At 43.8% G+C, this 18,125-nt stretch overlaps 1 protein-coding gene across 5 annotated transcripts in view; it reads right to left on the bottom strand.

The window, feature by feature from the left end:
- The window catches only part of LOC126285303 (serine/threonine-protein kinase Tao), a 175,861-nt gene that overhangs the window by 87,432 nt on the left and 70,304 nt on the right, over positions 1-18,125 (bottom strand). For 3 of the 5 annotated variants that reach the window (XM_049984596.1, XM_049984595.1, XM_049984594.1), the window contains 2 exons: positions 10,625-10,787; positions 972-1,147 (listed from right to left, as the gene is read on the bottom strand). In XM_049984596.1, the coding sequence (XP_049840553.1) occupies positions 972-1,147; positions 10,625-10,787 (339 nt within the window). The remainder of the gene's footprint in view (positions 1-971; positions 1,148-10,624; positions 10,788-18,125) is intronic. The other 2 variants (XM_049984598.1, XM_049984597.1) reach the window with 1 other exon arrangement.

Genomic DNA, 18,125 nt, shown 5'->3' on the forward strand with positions numbered 1-18,125 from the left:
ACTGGATGGTTGTTGATGCAAGTGAATGTGCTCAAAATGTCTCCTCAGTGTATCACACACATGCTTCGTTAGATTTAATTTGGAGGAACGGCAGGCCAGTTCATTCCCTGTATCCTCTTGTCCCACAAGCTCCTTCACCTGCGTTGTTCATCCACTAAAATGAAGTCAGGGACAAATGCACAACTGAAAATATGCATATGGGGAAGGAGCATGGTGTCTCAACAATGGTCACCAATGAGTGCAAAGGTTTGGAGGACATAACCTAAGGCAATATTAGACACCCTCACACCACACTACTTCGTCCTTCCGGTTTCCTGGCGTCTTTTACCCATGTGAAATCATCCAAATATTGTATCCAGACCAAGTTGTAATGAAGATCACCATCACACTGCACCATAACTGCTTGCAGATTGACACACATTGTTTTTTCCCTGTTCCTTTAATGGTCTTGTATTGTGGGACCATCCCTATTTGGTGCAATTGTCACAATGACCTCACACCATGTGACATTGAACTTTCTGTGCCTGACAGACCTCTGGTAATACACTACCACACTTTCAATTCATTTCCACTTAGCAGTTCGTATGTTATGTTACCCTGTCTAGCTTGTCCTAAGTTTTGCAGAGCAGTGTACTCTTCACATGAACAATGATGTGCATGTTTGAGTTAATGAAAATCTTCCATTCCAGAAATGAATATAAATAAAATTGAGGAGATTATGGATATGTAAAATATCGTGTTTCATTAGCACCAGCAAAATAACAGGTGGTTTTTCCTAAAATAGCAGGCACTATTTTCCTCTAGCAAGATAAATGTTTCAAACAATTATCCACTGTCCAGTACCAGTTATATAACTTTTTAAGAGCATTTGAATGAAGTCCAGATACAAATAACCAAATAAAAATTATAAAAAACAACTACTACTACTACTCTAAAGAAATGAGAACAAGCAATGCCAAGCAACAGCACACCTTGTGCCTACGGACCGAAGGAGGATAATTGCCATCATTGCCATCTGTGGCTGGGGGAAGACTATTTGTTGAACTGCTTTGCGAAGATGCACTCACACCCACAGAATGGATTGAATGCTCAGAGGTTATACTATTACTCTTGCTACTATCTCCACCAGTTTGCTCATCAGGTGTGTCTGCAACAGAGAAAAGCGTTAATTATAACCAGACATGACTAACAGCAAAGGACATCGCATTTCTGCACATCTATTTACTTTCCATTAATAACTGGAGGCAAAAAAATTAAATTATAAAACATTATACTAAACCAATTAAGATTCTGCGGGGGGGGGGGGGGGGGAGGTGGAGGTGGGGGGGGGGGGCTGAAACTTGGGCAAAGCAGCATCTTTCCTTACTGTTCATATTCAACATAGAGAGAGAGAGAGAGAGAGAGAGAGAGAGAGAGAGAGAGAGAGAGAGAGAGAGAGAGAGAGAGAGAGAGAATGTGTGTGTCACATTTAGATTTTTTGTGGTGTTTTAGGGTGCAAAACATCTAAGGTCATAAGTGCCCATAGAATCCTGGGACTGAGAGGGCAAAGAAACCGTTGCGGGGTCCAATACAAAAAGGAAGAAAAAACAAATCTAAAACATCAAGACATTATGGAAGAGTATCTAAAAGACACCGATAAGGCACCAGAGTCACCAGGTAGAAATCAAATCTCTTTTGTCATATTACTGCTTTTTTAAAAACTTAAAACGCGAGCCACAGCTCACACGTCACCTGCTAAAATGTCTGGCAAAGCAGGTGGCAGCCCGACCCTGAGACATAAGTGGCTAAAATAGGGGCAGAGGATTAGAAAGTGTCTGACTGTGAATGGCTGGCTACAGAAAGGACAGCTGGGTGCAGGGTCGCCACTCAACAAGTGGTGGTGACTAAAGCGGCAGTGCTCTATTTGCAACAAAGCTAACATTACTTCCTCACAGCGAGACGGCCGGGAGGAAGTCAACTACGCTGTTGGGAGAGGTTTGACTTCTCTTGAGTTTGTTCCCACGAAGGGAGCACCAATGGTCATGCCAAAGTGACATGGTATGCCGACAGAGAAAAGTACAAATACCTTGTGAGGGAACAGAGTAAGAGGCGGGCCTACCGAGATGGCCGGCAGCCTTGGCTGCAGCATCATTCCCTGGCAAACCAACACGGCCAGGAACCCACATGATCACCACTTGGGCTCCCCCATCCGGGTACAAATGGAGGCAGTCTTGGATCTGTCTAATGGTGGGGTGGACTGGATCTGGATTACCTAGACCCTGAACGGCACTGAGGCAGTCAGAGCAGATCACGCAGCGAGTGAGCTGGTGCCTATGGATGTAGTGAACGGCCTGATAGAGGGAAAAAAGCTCTGCTGTAAAAATTGTGCACAGTTCGAGAAGTCGGTATTGAAACTTATCAGCACCGACGATAAAAGCACAGCCAACATCTTGGGCAGACTTGGAACCACCAGTGTACAAAAATATGCCATCGGCATCTTGTGAAAGAAGTTCGAGAAATTTGCAGTGATAGGTCATCTCTGAAGCTGACTCCTTTGAGAATGAGCTGAGGTCAAAACGAACACAAACATGTGTCCGATGGAAAGGTGGTGAAGGGCTCTCCCCCATTCTGAAAGTGGCAGGAAGTGTAAACTGTAGCCGCTGAAGCAGGTAAAGAAAGCAAATGCTGGTAGGCCGCAGAGAAGAAATGAACATCTCGTACTGGCGCTCAACAATGTCATCAAAAAAGGGTCAAAGGTTGGGTGGCCTGGCATCGAAGGAAGTCGACACTCATACATACTGAGTAGGATGTCGTGCCGGTATGAAAGCGGTAATCCACTGGCTTCCACGTACAGACTCGCAACAGGGCTAGTACGGAAGGCACCAGTGGCGAGACGGATCCCCAAATCGTGTATTGTATTTAGATGGCATAAGATAGATGCCCGTGCACAGGAGTAGACAATGCGTCCGTAATCCAACTTGGAGCAGAAAAGAGATCGATAAAGGCAGAGGACAGTCCAGTCAGCTCCCAAGAGGTGTACCACTCAACACACAAAGGACATTGAGGGACCAGGGACCGGGTGCAGCCAGGTATGACATGTGGGGAGAACTACTTTGCATCCACGAATGGGAGAGCATTTTAGCCCAGTTACAAGGACGGAGGAAGACGCAAACGGATTTGGTAGCAGAAAAGTGGAAACCATTTGTGACACTCTACAAACAGAGAAGGTCCAGACAATGCTGAAGACAGTGTTGCAGGAGACACGTCCGCTGGGAGCTACAATAAACAGCAAAGTCATCAACGAAAAGAGAGCCGGAAATGCCAGCTGGAAGGCAGTCCATAATGGGGTTGATGGCTATGGCGAAGAGGACAACACTCAGTACAGAGCTCTGAGGCACCCCGTTATCCTGTGAAAAAGTGTGGGCTAAGGAGGAACCCACATGTACCCAGAAAACTCCGTCTGTTAAAAATTCCCGGATGAAAGTGGGAAGCTGACCATGGAGGCTCCATGTGTGCATAGTACTTTGAATGTCTGTTCGCCAACAGGTACCATAGGCTTTCTCCAAATCAAAGAAACCAGCCACTGTTTGTCGCCCCTGCAGAAAATTATTCATGATGAACATCAACAGGGTGATGAGATGACCAACCGCTGAGCGGCGCTTTCGGAACCCACACTGGACATTAGTGAGAAGATGGTGTGACTCCAGCCACCACACTAATCGACCATTGATCACGCATTCCATCACCTTACAAATGCTGCTGGTAAGGGAAATTTGATGATAGCTGGAAGGAAGAGATTTATCTCTACCGGGCTTAGGTAGGGAAACAATAGTAGCTTCACACCAAAGCATGGGAAATACACCGTCAGTCCAAATACAGTTGTAGATATAAAGGAGAAAGCATTTTCCCGCAGGAGTGAGACTCTGCAGCATGAGGACGTGGATTGCGTCGAGTCCAGGAGCAGAAGACCTAGATGAGGAGAGAGCATGCTTGAGCTCCCTCATAGTAAAAGAAATATTGTAGCATTCTCGATTCAAAGAGAGGAAAGAGATTGCACGAGCCTCCTCCGCCTGTGTCTGAGGAAGGAAGGCAGGATGGTAGTGGGTGGAGCTTGAAAACGAGGAGGAAAGGTGCCCTCATGTGCATCCCTGCTACAAGTGACACATTTGGCTGTGTTTTTACATGAAGTGCTGGTATGACTGAACTGGTGGCATTTGTAACACAGCAATAGATTGGGAACGTATGGGTGCACAGAGACGACTTCATAGCCTGCCTTTACCTTGGAAGGAAGTGTTAACCGATCAAAAGTCAGGAACAATGTGCAAGTGGGCACCACATTGGCAGCTTCCTTTTTCATAACTCAATGAACAGCAGTAATGCTTTGATCCGATAGATAATTGTCCTCCGTCAAACCATCCAACAGCTGGGTGTAGATAACACCGTGGGACGAGTTAAGTTTCCTGTGAGCCTTCACTTTTATTCATGGAGGATTTGGGCCTTGAGTAGTTTCTGGGCCTGGAGAGCACTATCAATTTCCAAAAGAAGAGTAGCACTGCGGAGACAAGAGCACGACTTTACAGGGCCGGCTATGCCATCCACACCTTTCTGTATGACAAAGGGGTTAACAGTAGCAAAAGTCTGGTTTTCATCTAAAGGTGAGACCACTAGATATTGAGGTACAACGGGAAGAGACATTGAGGCAGGAGCCTCATTCCACTTTCGTTTATGGGAAACTCTTTGAGAAAGAGAAGGGAAGTCAGTCATTGGGAAGAAGTCCCCTATGATTGCCAGCATCTCCGATAGCACGCTCCTTCCAGCTAGGGGCTCTCCAAATGGGAGCCCCCGCCTTAGGTGATTGTCCTCACCTTATATCACACCTCCTGAACAACAGATGGAGGGACCAATCGGCAGAGAAGGAAGGTAACAGCACAGGCAATCACCCCTGCCTGGGCCTGGCCTGTACCAGGGTGTGTGTGTGTGTGTGTGTGTGTGTGTGTGTGTGTGTGTGTGTGTGTGTGTGTGTGTGTGTTGGGGCTTATGGGCGCTCAACATCGAGGTCATCAGCGCCCTGACACACATTAAAAGGAACGAACGTGGACAGACCTAAGGAAACTAAAGCACACTCTCAAAGAAAGCAGGAAAAGAAGGAAAATGTTACATAAGAAAGTAAAACCTAAGGAAAGGGGAAACATAGCGACAAGAATGTCACAGGAAATTGTTATTGGCTGCCCACTTACATAAAATATGGGCTAGCTTGTCACACAGTGAGCGAATTAAAATCCTCTCTCTAAAATCTTTGTAACAACATTTGACATGTCACAGAACTTTAAAACTTTAGCCACATTCGTCCGAGTGTTGCCTAAAAGAGATGGCAGGTCCGCTGGCAAGTCAGCTGCGGCCCGCTGGTCAGAAAATAAAACGCAATCCAATAAAACGTGGCACACAGTGACCTGGACACCGCAAGCACCACACATTGGAGGGTCCTCTCGCCGGAGCAGGTAGCCGTGCGTCATAGCGCTGTGGCCTATTCGAAGCCGAGTGAGGAGAACCTCGTCCCATCAATGGGTCTGAAAGGAAGTACACCACACACGCGTTGTGGGCTTGACTATACGGAGCTTATGTGCGGGCTCTACATGCCAACCCAGGGATGGGAATTACCCGTTACCCAGTCTCCTGCTACGTAGCAAATGGGTGGCCATCAGACACACACAGGGAGGAGAATAAAACATAAGAAGGAAAGAAAGAATGGCTTCAAAAATCGCTGCTGAGGAAAGAGAGAACAAGGAAAGAGCGGAAAAGGGACAGAGGAAAAAGCAGCGCAAGGAACGGGCAGCGCAGGGAAAGAGTGATACAGGAACAGTATAGGGAAAGAGCAGTACAAGAGAGAAGAATCCTACAAGTAAACCAACACAAATGAGCTTCAAGAGCCCATGGAGGCATGAGACATCTCCGAAAGAGAGGAGAAAAGGACAGAAGAAGAGGAGACAAGCACTATTGAAAGAGAAGCGGTGCTGCGAGGGCTGGGGACCCATGGTTGCCAAGCACGTACTTACCAAAGTGCGATGAGCCCCCTTGGGGGTGTCGCATTTGCAGAAAAATCAATATAAAATATTATATGTACATAACTATTAACCATAAAATTGACCTGTTTATTTTCAGACAGGCACAATGAAAAGACTGTTACACATGTAGCTATTGGCCAAAGCCTTCCTCAGGAAAGAAAACCTACACACATTCATGCAAGTAAGTGCACTTCACACAAATTTGGCTGCCACCATAAGCAGCTCTGACCACGTGTAACGGTCTTTTCATTGCGCCTGACTGCAACTCAATGGGTTGTCTACAGTGAACACCAATCTATCCTATTCCGTATGTTGTCGTCGTTATTCCAACCTGGTGTTTCTATTGCTTAATATGTGCATAGTGCAACTCTAATAGCGTATGTAAAAAAATCATGTACAGAAATTTCTGGTTGAGAATAACGAATTATTTAGGAATAAATGAGATGGCTCACCTAGTGACAAAAGTGCTGTATCATCGACAAATACACACACTAAAGGTACAGAGCTACACTTTGCCAGCTTTAGGAGTGGAATTCCTTTCTCAAGCTGTAGGAGAATGCACACACACACACACACACACACACACACACACACACACACGGAGGCGCACGCGTGCCCGCACACACCACGCTATGTTTAGTGGGGTTGGGAGGGGGCCAGTGAGTTACGTTAGATTTATGCCAGACAGGTTACGGGACAAAGGATGTGTAAGGATAGTTGCCATCTGCACAGCTCAGATAAGCTGATGGTAGTGGGGAGGGTTCAGATGACACGGGCTGCAAAGCCGCTACTGAAATCTCATATGTTGTGCTCTACTGCATGTTGTGCCCTGGTGGTTCACCTTCTTTTCAGCAACAGTCTGATGGTTGCTGTTCATTTTGGCTGACAGCTGGTTGGTTGTCATACCAATGTAAAACGCTGTGCAGTGGTTATATCAGAGCTGGTATATAGCACTGCTGCTTTCGCAGGTGGCCCAGCCTCTAATGAGGTAGGATAAGCCTGTGAAGGGACTGGAATAGGAGGTGCAGGGTGGATGGATAAGGCAGGTCTTGTATCTGGACCTTCCACAAGGGTATGATCCCTGTGGCAGGGGACTGGAGGTGGGAGTGGCATAGGTATGTTGTGGCGGTTGGGTAGGTGGTGCAACATCACTTTAGGAGGGGAGGATGTCCCTCACTTTAGGCCATGATGATAGATAATCAAAGCCCTGATGAAGGATGTGGTTCAGTTGTTCCAGTCCAGCCGAATGGTACTGGGTGACAAGGGAGCACACTTCTTTGTGGGTGGTTCTTGGGTTGGATGTGAGGATCAGGTATGTGTGAGGTATGGCACAAGGGATCTGTTTGTGTACTAGATCTTGGGGGTATTGCACGTCTGAGAAGGCCTTTGCAGGGCCTTCAGCATACGGGCGAGGGAGTTATCAGTGCAGATGCGTCTGCCAAGGGTGGCCAAGCTGTATGGGAGAGATTTTTTGGTGTGGAAGGGGTGTCAGCTGTCGAAGTGCAGGTACTGTTGGTGATTGGTTGGTCTGATGTGGACTGAGGTGTGGATGGAGCCATCTGAGAGGAGATCGACATCTAGGAAGGTGGCACGATGGGTAGAGGAGGACCAGGTGAAGTGGATGGGAGAGAAGGTGTTGAGATTGTGGAGGAATGAGGATAAGGTATCCTGGCCTTGGGTCCAGATTATAAAGATATCAATAAACCTGAACCAGACCAGGGGTTTGGAGAGGCTAGGAATGTTTCCTCTATGTAGCCCGTGAAGAGGTTGGCATAGGAGGGTGCATTGTGGGTGCTCATGGCTGTGCCATAAATTTGTTTCTATCCTTCCCTTCAAGGGTGAAGCAGTTAAGGGTTAGAATGTAGTCGGTTAGGAACGAGGAATGAAATGGCGGGTGTAGAATCTGCAGGGCATTGGGAGACGTAGTGTTCAAGCATGGCAAGGCCATGGGCATGGGGGTTGCTGGTGTACAAGGAGGCCGCATCTATACTGATAAGTAGGGACCCAGGAGATGATGGAGAGCCAGTGCAGGAAGTGATTGGTATCTTTAATGTGGGAGGCTATGTTTTCTACAATTGGTTGTAGGTGTTGGTCAACATGGGTCAAGTTTATTTTGGTGAGGGCATTGTAACCAGCTCAGGTTTGTGTATTTTGGGGAGCATGGAGAAAGTGGGTATGCAGGCTGTTGCTAGGATGTGCAGGCAATGGATTCAGGGGACAGGTTCTGCAAAGAGCCTAAGGATTTCAGCAGGGATTGGAGGTTATGTTGGAGAGATGGGATCTCTTTGGCAGAGCTTATAAGTGGAGGTGTCAGACAGCTGGCAGATGCCCTCTGCCAGGTAGTCACTACGATTCATCCCAACAGGAGTGGAACATTTATCTGCCAGGATGATGATTAGGTCACGATCTGCTGAAGGTTGTTCTTAGGGAGGGACTTGGGGAAGGACAGTGAGATCAGGTTGGAAGTTAGCAATTTCTGGAAGGTGACTAGGGGATGGTTACGCGGCAGTGTGGGAGGGTCATGGTTGGATGGTGATATAACTGGGACAGGCAGCGTTTGACGTTAAGATTGGACAGGTTTCGGGTGGAGGGGTTGGTGGCAAAGAAGTGCTTCTACGGTAAAGAGTGGGAGAATGAGAGTAGGTCTTTCACATGCCCAGCCTGTTAAAATCTGGGAGTAGGGCTGAATATGGGGCCTTTAGACAGGACTGTAACTTTTGTGGACCGGAGGATTCTGGCAGAAAGGTTAACAACAGTCTTCTGGGATTGTTTTGGTTCTGGATTTCAGGGAATGCTGGTAGGGGTTTTTGGAGGATGTGGAAGGTTGAGAAGGTCAGCAAGGCACAGTCTGGCTGCTATGAGGGGTTAACGAGGAGGAGCATTGGAAGTAGGGCTGGGGTTGGATAGTGGTGCCGCAAGGTGGGAGTAGGATGTCAGCAGGCTGGATAACTTGTGGAGTTGGTGTACGGAATGTTCTACTAGGTTCTGGAGTGTCAGAATTTCAATTTCAGTGATAAGGTGTAGTTGGTGGGAATTGCACAGTAGCAGTAATTTGCGGAGGGAGTGGAGGTGGTTTGTGATGCCTGTGCTGTGTAAACGTGTTTATGTAGAACAAGGTTTGTGAGGGAAAGTGACTAGTGGAATGTGGAAAGGTGAAGGTCATTGTGGAAGGAGGTGTGGGATCCAGAAATGGGATTTTTATGGTTGGTGAGTGGGGAGATGCCATTGCTTAGGCAGCATTTAAGGAACAGGATATGGACATGGTTTTGGCTAGGGACAGGGAAACTTTTCTGAATTGTTGCAGATAAATAGAGGAGGGGTGCATTGTGTTGGGGAGGAGGGGGGGGGGGGGGTTTGCACTGGGGAAGGAAGTTTATGATGAAAGTGGTGGGTAAAGGTTGCAGGAAGTTTGTGATGAAAGTGGTGGGTAAAGGTTGCAGGAAGTTTGTGATGAAAGTGGTGGGTAAAGGTTGCAGGAAGTGTTGAATAATGTTGTGATGGGTATCAGGAGTGAAAGGAATTGTGTTGGTGGCAGGGGGTAGTACTGTGACTGAGATATACCTGATCGCGTGAGATATCGTTACGCGCACGAAATACATTTGATTGATTGGGATTTATCGTCACATGTAAGAGATAAAAAGGACACAGACACAGGCAGAACAGGAGCGATATGTGAGGGAAGCGATGATTTTGTGATACTAGAATTGTGTTATGCTGTTATTGGGAGTCGTATGGCTCATGGAGATGCATGCGCAGCTATCGTAACAGACAGGGCCCTAACCACAGGGTGTAACAAGTCGTGTGTAATAGCATATGGAATATAGAAATTCTAAGATGGAAAATAATTTAGAAATAGTTATAAACATCAAATAGAGGTGGCTCTAAGCACCACACACACACACAACTTTTTTCTTGGCAGTTCTGAGCACTACTCCCCCAGTACACTGCACCACATCTCTCCGCCCCGGAAGAAAAATTGTGCCTGAAAACCCACAATAGTGTTCTGTACTACCTAACAGACAGACAAAGCCATTTAACATTAGTCTGAAGAAAGCTAGACACATATAGGATACTAACAAGTGTACCCAGAGCCATTTGTTGAGAAATACCGTTATTCCCCATGAAACTAACAGAGGGTGTCAACTGCCTCCCCTCACACCCCCCATCCCGTATCTCAGATTCTCAATTTACTCTTAGATGTATAACATTTCTAAAGTAACAGAAAAAAAGAGGTAACTACACATTTGTCAGCTTCCGTGCCAACAATGATCGCTATTTATAGAATTTAACAACATTTGGTTTTCTTGCTTTGAAGCAAAATTAATGCTATAAAAACATAACTGAATTGAGAAATGAAAATAATGATGTTAAACACTGATGATATTCACAATCTCACATACCACTGTTTTTGTTACATATAAAGCAAACATTACATAAACTCTAAGGTTAAAATGAATACTGTGTGGATTCTTATACAATAAGCTTCACAGAGCATCATATACGTGCTGTGACAACATGAAGAAAGTCGAGATGGATATAAGTTACCTCAATTTTTTTTAGAAAGAGAAAGCAACATTGCTTACCATCAGCATCTCCTAGATTACTCTCTGTTTCAAATGCATCAATCATGAGGATTTTCTTCATTTTTCTGTAATTCAGATGATCTAGTTCACGGACTGCTGCTTTTGTTCGTTGAATAAGGTCAATAAGAATATGCGGCGATCGTTGCCTTGTAACGAACTGGTGCTGGAGGAGGCAAAAAGTGTTATGTAGTCAAGCATGAAATGATAATCTTCCAAGTAACGATTTGAAGGCAATTCAAACATTTATTTTGAAGTAAATATATGATATTTGCACACAATTTCTTAATGCAACAAGAGATTTTAAATTAATGCGCATAACAGGAACATTATGTACAGGATTCTATCGACAATTCTATGGGATGCTGGAATTAGCTGCTGCTGTTGGTGTTGGTGGTGGTGGTGGTGGTGGTGGTGGTGGTGGAGGAGGATGAAATAATTTCAGATGTCAAATAATTAACATAACCAAGAGTTGTTTAATATACACTGAATGTCAGTAAGACTATTTATTTCCTCACTTGCAATGGTCATATTATCTCAATTTTTACAGGGTTTCACTTAAGTATATACAAAAGAAAGTTAAAAATTTATGACTGTACAGCAAGGTTTCTAATTGAAAGACAATCATTATACAGTACTTTCAGTGCTAACTTTTTTTACTTTAACCCCAAAACACTAAAGGGTGGGAGCATTACATTATTACAAAACACTCAAGTTTTACTACACGATATTTTATTAAAAACATCATTTATAGTTTATGCACCAGTTAATTACAATTATAAGGTCTCAAATAGTACATCACATAAAAAATAAATACAAAATGTCCCATTTCAACCCCTCTACTGACAGTAACAGATTGGTGGGAACCTTGATTAGGTACCAACATCAGTTGTACATTTTAGGAAGCTCAGGTATGGTACAACAACTTTCTCCTAGAAAGCTGGCTTCCACCTAGCACACTGGAAAAAAATAAATAAAAGTTCATTCATTTACACCATATATGGATAATTTTATATTAGTTTATATTTTTTTCAATACTCCTACTTGGCTGTATGCTAATCATGTAATCACCCTATTTTGTTGTAGGTGTCCTTAGCTGGCACGCGAGCGCGCGCCCGCACACACGCGAGCGTGCGCGCGCGCGCCCACACAGGCGCGCGTGCGCACGCACACGCGCACAGACGCACACACGCGCGCACACACACACGCGCGCACACACACACACGCGCGCACACACACACGCGCGCACACACACACGCGCGCACACACACACACGCGCGCACACACACACACACGCGCGCACACACACACACACGCGCGCACACACACACACGCGCGCACACACACACACGCGCGCACACACACACACGCGCGCACACACACACACGCGCGCACACACACACACGCGCGCACACACACACACGCGCGCGCACACACACACACGCGCGCACACACACACACACGCGCACACACACACACACGCGCACACACACACACACGCGCACACACACACACGCTTTAAATATTTGGCAATAAGAGGACTTGCACTTCACGGTAACAACGAAATTTTTGAGTTGTCAAAAAATGGCAACTATTTAGGTTCCCATTAACCCATTTTTAAAAGAAGCACAGCTCTAAAAGTTATGGTAGTTGATCATATTTGTCCTAGATTATTTGTGAAGAATTCACTGGAAATTACAGAAAATAAAGTGTTGAGTAAAACAGTTGGCGAAATTCAAACAGCCAAGTACTTCAGACTAGTTACTGATTCAATAGCTGACACAGTACATGGAGATCAGCTAGCTGTTTTTGTAAGGTATCATTTTGAGGGATGGGTTTATGAAAGATTTTTGTGTTTTTTTCCCATACACAGATATCTGGGAAAAGGTCTTAGGACAGGTATCCTAGATCTCTTTGGAAAATACAATATTAGGACAGATGATTGTCCTTTGCAATCTTAGGACAATTTTAATACTATGAGTGGGAAAGAGTCAGGTTTAGCTGAAAAGATAAGGGTATTGGATTCGTTAGCATTTTATGTGCCCTTATTAAATTTCCTAGCCCAAAACAGTGCTTGGGAATCCTCAAAATTAATTATTTTCCCCCTTGAAGTATTGCAATTATTGACTTTTTTGCAGTTTCTACTCATTGTTGCCATACTCTTGTGAAGAATAATGGGAAACTTAATACATTGTCTGGGACTATATGGTCACGTTATAAGGAAGCAATGTTAGCTGTTCAATAGAATCGTCACAACATTTGTGTGTCACTTGAAGAAATTGTCAAAAACAAAGAAGAAAAGGCAAAAATAAGAATTTCTTGGGAAAAAGCTAAAAAATTGGCAACAGCTATACTGGTTGTTTTCTGACATGATGTGTTGCATCAAATCAACAAAAACAACAAACAATTGGGAACTTAGTGAGTGTCATGGGTTGCAAGTACTGATTTGGTTTTTCAACTGAGTTAGGGAAAAATCTGATGAATACAAAAACGACTTTAGGTATCAAGCACTTAGCGATGAAAGTAAATGCAAAATAAGAAGAAGATTCCCTGATGGAGAAAAATCTGAAAAATTGAGTAGAACAAAATTTTGCGTGTATATTTAATACAATTGTTGATAAACTACAAGAAGAATTAAAAAAAGGAAGAGGGAAAGTACTGCAAAATAGTCAAGCTTTTCTGAAATTTACCAACAATAAACTGAAGTAAGAAGCTAAAGAGCTCTTAATGGAAACATCAAAACTTTGTGAAATACTGAGATGACCTCAATGAAGAAAGTTTTCAGTCCACATTTTAGTGAATATACGAAATGTTTAGTAAGGGAAAAGGCTCCTAACATTTCACTTGTAAAATTATATGAATTAATGTTTGAAAATGATTTTGATGTTTTCCCAAATGTAATGAATACTAACAGGATTTTCTTCTCAACACCAATCACGAATTCTGAAGCTGCAAGTGGATTCTCCATTCTCTTATCACAAATAAATTACATGTTACAATTGTAATACTTTGGGCTTTGCAGCCATCATATTCATGAAATAAAAGTTCTAAGAAGAACAGTTGAGAAGACAGCAGTGGTAAATGACTTTGTGTGCTGTGAGGTACCAATGACAGATGGTCTGTTCGGGATGTGAGAGAGAGCGTCTAAATTGTCTTCCTTCTCCGTGATTGGCTGCTGCATTCAGAAGTTGTGTGCAAAACAATAATCTTCTATTATTAAAACTACATAAAGTAAACAGTGTATTTGCATTTCAAATTAAAGCTTCTCTCAATAGCTTGCTGTTGTTGTTATGGTCTTCAGTCCTGAGACTGGTTTGATGCAACTCTCCATGCTACTCTATCTCGTGCAAGCTGCTTCATCTCCCAATACCTACTGCAACCTACATCCTTCTGAATCTGCTTAGTGTAGTCATCTCTTGATCTCCCTCTACGATTTTTACCCTCCATACTGCCCTCCAATACTAAATTAGTGATCCCTTGATGCCTCAGAACATGTCCTACCAACCGATCCCTTCTTCTGGTCAAGTTGTGCCACAAACTTCTCTTCTCCCCAATCCTATTCAATACTTCCTCATGAGTTATGTGATCTACCCACCTAATCTTCAACATTCATCTGTAGCACCAGATTTCGAAAGCTTCTATTCTCTTCTTGTCCAAACTATTTATCGTCCATGTTTCACTTCCATACATGGCTACACTCCATACAAATACTTTCAGAAATGACTTCTTGACACTTAAATCTATACTCGATGTTAACAAATTTCTCTTCCTCAGAAACGGTTTCCTTGCCATTGCCAGTCTACATTTTATATCGTATCTACTTCGACCATCATCAGTTATTTTGCTCCCCAAATAGCAAAACTCCTTCACTACTTTAAGCGTCTCATTTCCTAATCTAATTCCCTCAGCATCACCCGACTTAATTCGACTACATTCCATTATCCTTGTTTTGCTTTTGTTGATGTTCATCTTATATCCTCCTTTCAAGACACTGTCCATTCCGTTCAACTGCTCTTCCAAGTCCTTTGCCGTCTCTGACAGAATTACAATGTCATCGGCGAACCTCAAAGTTTTTACTTCGTCTCCATGAATTTTAATACCTACTCCAAATTTTTCTTTTGTTTCCTTTACTGCTTGCTCAATATACATATTGAATAACATCGGTGAGAGGCTACAACCCTGTCTCACTCCCTTCCCAACCACTGCTTCCCTTTCATACCCCTCGACTCTTATAACTGCCATCTGGTTTCTGTACAAATTGTAAATAGCCTTTCGCTCCCTGTATTTTACCCCTGCCACCTTTAGAATTTGAAAAAGAGTATTCCAGTCAACATCGTCAAAAGCTTTCTCTAAGTCTACAAATGCTAGAAATGTAGGTTCGCCTTTTCTTAATCTTTCTTCTAAGATAAGTCGTAAGGTCAGTATTGCCTCACGTGTTCCAACATTTCGACGGAATCCAAACTGATCCTCCCCGAGGTCCGCATCTACCAGTTTTTCCATTCGTCTGTAAAGAATTCGCATTAGTATTTTGCAGCCGTGGCTTATTAAACTGATAGTTCGGTAATTTTCACATCTGTCAGCACCTGCTTTCTTTGGGATTGGAATTATTATATTCTTCTTGAAGTCTGAGGGTATTTCGCCTGTCTCATACATCTTACTCACCAGCTGGTAGAGTTTTGTCATGACTGGCTCTCCCAAGGCCGTCAGTAGTTCTAATGCAATGTTGTCTACTCCGGGGGCCTTGTTTAGACTCAGGTCTTTCAGTGGTCTGTTAAACTCTTCACGCAGTATTGTATCTCCCATTTCGCCTTCATCTACATCTACATCCTCTTCCATTTCCATAATATTGTCCTCAAGTACATCGCCCTTGTATAAACCTTCTATATACTACTTCCACCTTTCTGCCTTCCCTTCTTTGCTTAGAACTGGGTTTCCATCTGAGCTCTTGATATTCATACACGTGGTTCTCTTCTCTCCAAAGGTCTCTTTAATTTTCCTGTAGGCAGTATCTACCTTACCCCTAGTGAGATAAGCCTCTACATCCTTACATTTGTCCTCTAGCCATCCCTGCTTAGCCATTTTGCACTTCCTGTCGATCTCATTTTTGAGACGTCTGTATTCCTTTTTGCCTGCTTCATTTACTGCATTTTTATATTTTCTCCTTTCATCAATTAAATTTAATATTTCATCTGTTACCCAAGGATTTCTAATAGCCCTCGTCTTTTTACCTATTTGATCCTCTGCTGCCTTCACTACTTCATCCCTCAAAGCTACCCATTCTTCTTCCACCGTACTCCTTTCCCCCATTCCTGTCAATTGCTCCCTTATGTTCTCCCTGAAACTCTGTACAACCTCTGGTGGTGGTGGTGGTGGTGGTGGTTAGTGTTTAATGTCCCGTCGACAACGAGGTCATTAGAGATGGAGCGCAAGCTCGGGTGAGGGAAGGATTGCGAAGGAGATCGGCCGTACCCTTTCAAAGGAACCATCCCGGCATTTGCCTGATACAATTTAGGGAAATCACGGAAAACCTAAATCAGAATGGCTGGAGACGGGATTGAACCGTCGTCCTCCCGAATGCGAGTCCAGTGTGCTAACCACTGCGCCACCTCGCTCGGTGTACAACCTCTGGTTCTTTTAGTTTATCTAGGTCCCATCTCCTTAAATTCTCACATTTTTGCAGTTTCTTGAGTTTTAATCTACAGTTCATAACCAATAGATTGTGGTCAGAGACCACATCTGCCCCTGGAAATGTCTTACAATTTAAAACCTGGTTCCTAAATCTCTGTCTTACCATTATATAATCTATCTGAAACCTGTCAGTATCTCCAGGATTCTTCCATGTATACAGCCTTCTTTTATGATTCTTGTACCAAGTGTTAGCTATGATGAAGCTGTGCTCTGTGCAAAATTCTACCAGGCAGCTTCCTCTTTCATTTCTTTGCCCCAGTCCATATTCACCCACTACGTTTCCTTCTCTCCCTTTTCCTACTACCGAATTCCAGTCACCCATGACTATTAAATTTCTGTCCCCCTTCACTATCTGAATAATTTCTTTTATTTGATCATACATTTCTTCAATTTCTTCATCATCTGCAGAGCTAGTTGGCATATAAACTTGTACTACTGTAGTAGGCGTGGGCTTCGTATCTCTCTTGGCCACAATAATGCGTCCACTATGCTGTTTGTAGTAGCTTACCTGCATTACTATTTTCCTATTCATTATTAAACCTACTCCTGCATTACCCCTATTTGATTTTGTGTTTATAACCCTGTAGTCACCTGACCAAAGTCTTGTTCCTCCTGCCACTGAACTTCACTAATTCCCACCATACCTAACTTTAACCTATCCATTTCCCTTTTTAAATTTTCTAACCTACCTGCCCGATTAAGGGATCTGACATTCCACGCTCCAATCCGTAGAATGCCAGTTTTCTTTCTCCTGATAACGACATCCTCGAGTAGTCCCCGCCCGGGGATCCGAATGGGGTATATTTTACCTCCGGAATATTTTACCCAAGAGGACGCCGTCATCATTTAATCATACAGTAAAGCTGCATGCCCTCGGGAAAAATTACGGCCATAGTTTCCCCTTGCTTTCAGTCGTTCGCAGTACCAGCACAGCAAGGCCGTTTTGGTTATTGTTACAAGGCCAGATCAGTCAATCATCCAGACTGTTGCCCCTGCAACTACTGAAAAGGCTGCTGCTCCTCTTCAGGAACCACACGTTTGTCTGGCCTCTCAACAGATACCCCTCAGTTGTGGTTGCACCTACAGTACGGCTATCTGTATTGCTGAGGCACGCAAGCCTCCCCACCAACAGCAAGGTCCATGGTTCATGGGGGGGGAGGCAAATAGCCTGCTATCATTCCATTATTTCACAAGTATGCCAGCCAGCAAAATAATAAACAACTGCTTAACGAAAAGGCAGATAAAGCACTTCGGTGATCTTCAGATCACGCCTAACTTGAATGGTGGGCGGAGTGATTTGGCTGTAAGACCATAACTGGCTCGGCAGTCTCTGAGGACAGACATGTCTGCCACGGTATCAGTTAAGACCTAATTTGCATTGTCTAGTTTGTAAATCAGTAAATCAAGAGCTGGTTCGGCAGTTTCAGAGGACAGATATATTGTCTGCCACTGTCAGCTTCAGTTAAGACTTTATTAGCAATGTATGGTTAGTAAATTTGATAGCTGGTTCAGCAGTTTCGGATGACAGAGACGATGTCTGCTGTGGTTGACATCAGGTTAGCAATGTATGGTTATATGGATATGTAGTTGAGAACAGTGATAGTAATTACACAAATACACAGTTCATTATTTTGTTGAAGAATGGAAATTATTTGTGACTCTAAAGTAGGATTTAACTGCGCACTTTCTTGTGTTCTGCCAATAAAAAGCTAGTGGCATCCCATATAAACACAGTAACTGGAAATTTAATTATTCACATACTATCAATTCCTCACTAGGAGTTTCTTACAGCTTCAAAATAATGGATCCATTATAT

This window comes from Schistocerca gregaria, chromosome 8 (genome assembly GCF_023897955.1).
Source record: "Schistocerca gregaria isolate iqSchGreg1 chromosome 8, iqSchGreg1.2, whole genome shotgun sequence".
Lineage (NCBI taxonomy): Eukaryota > Metazoa > Arthropoda > Insecta > Orthoptera > Acrididae > Schistocerca > Schistocerca gregaria.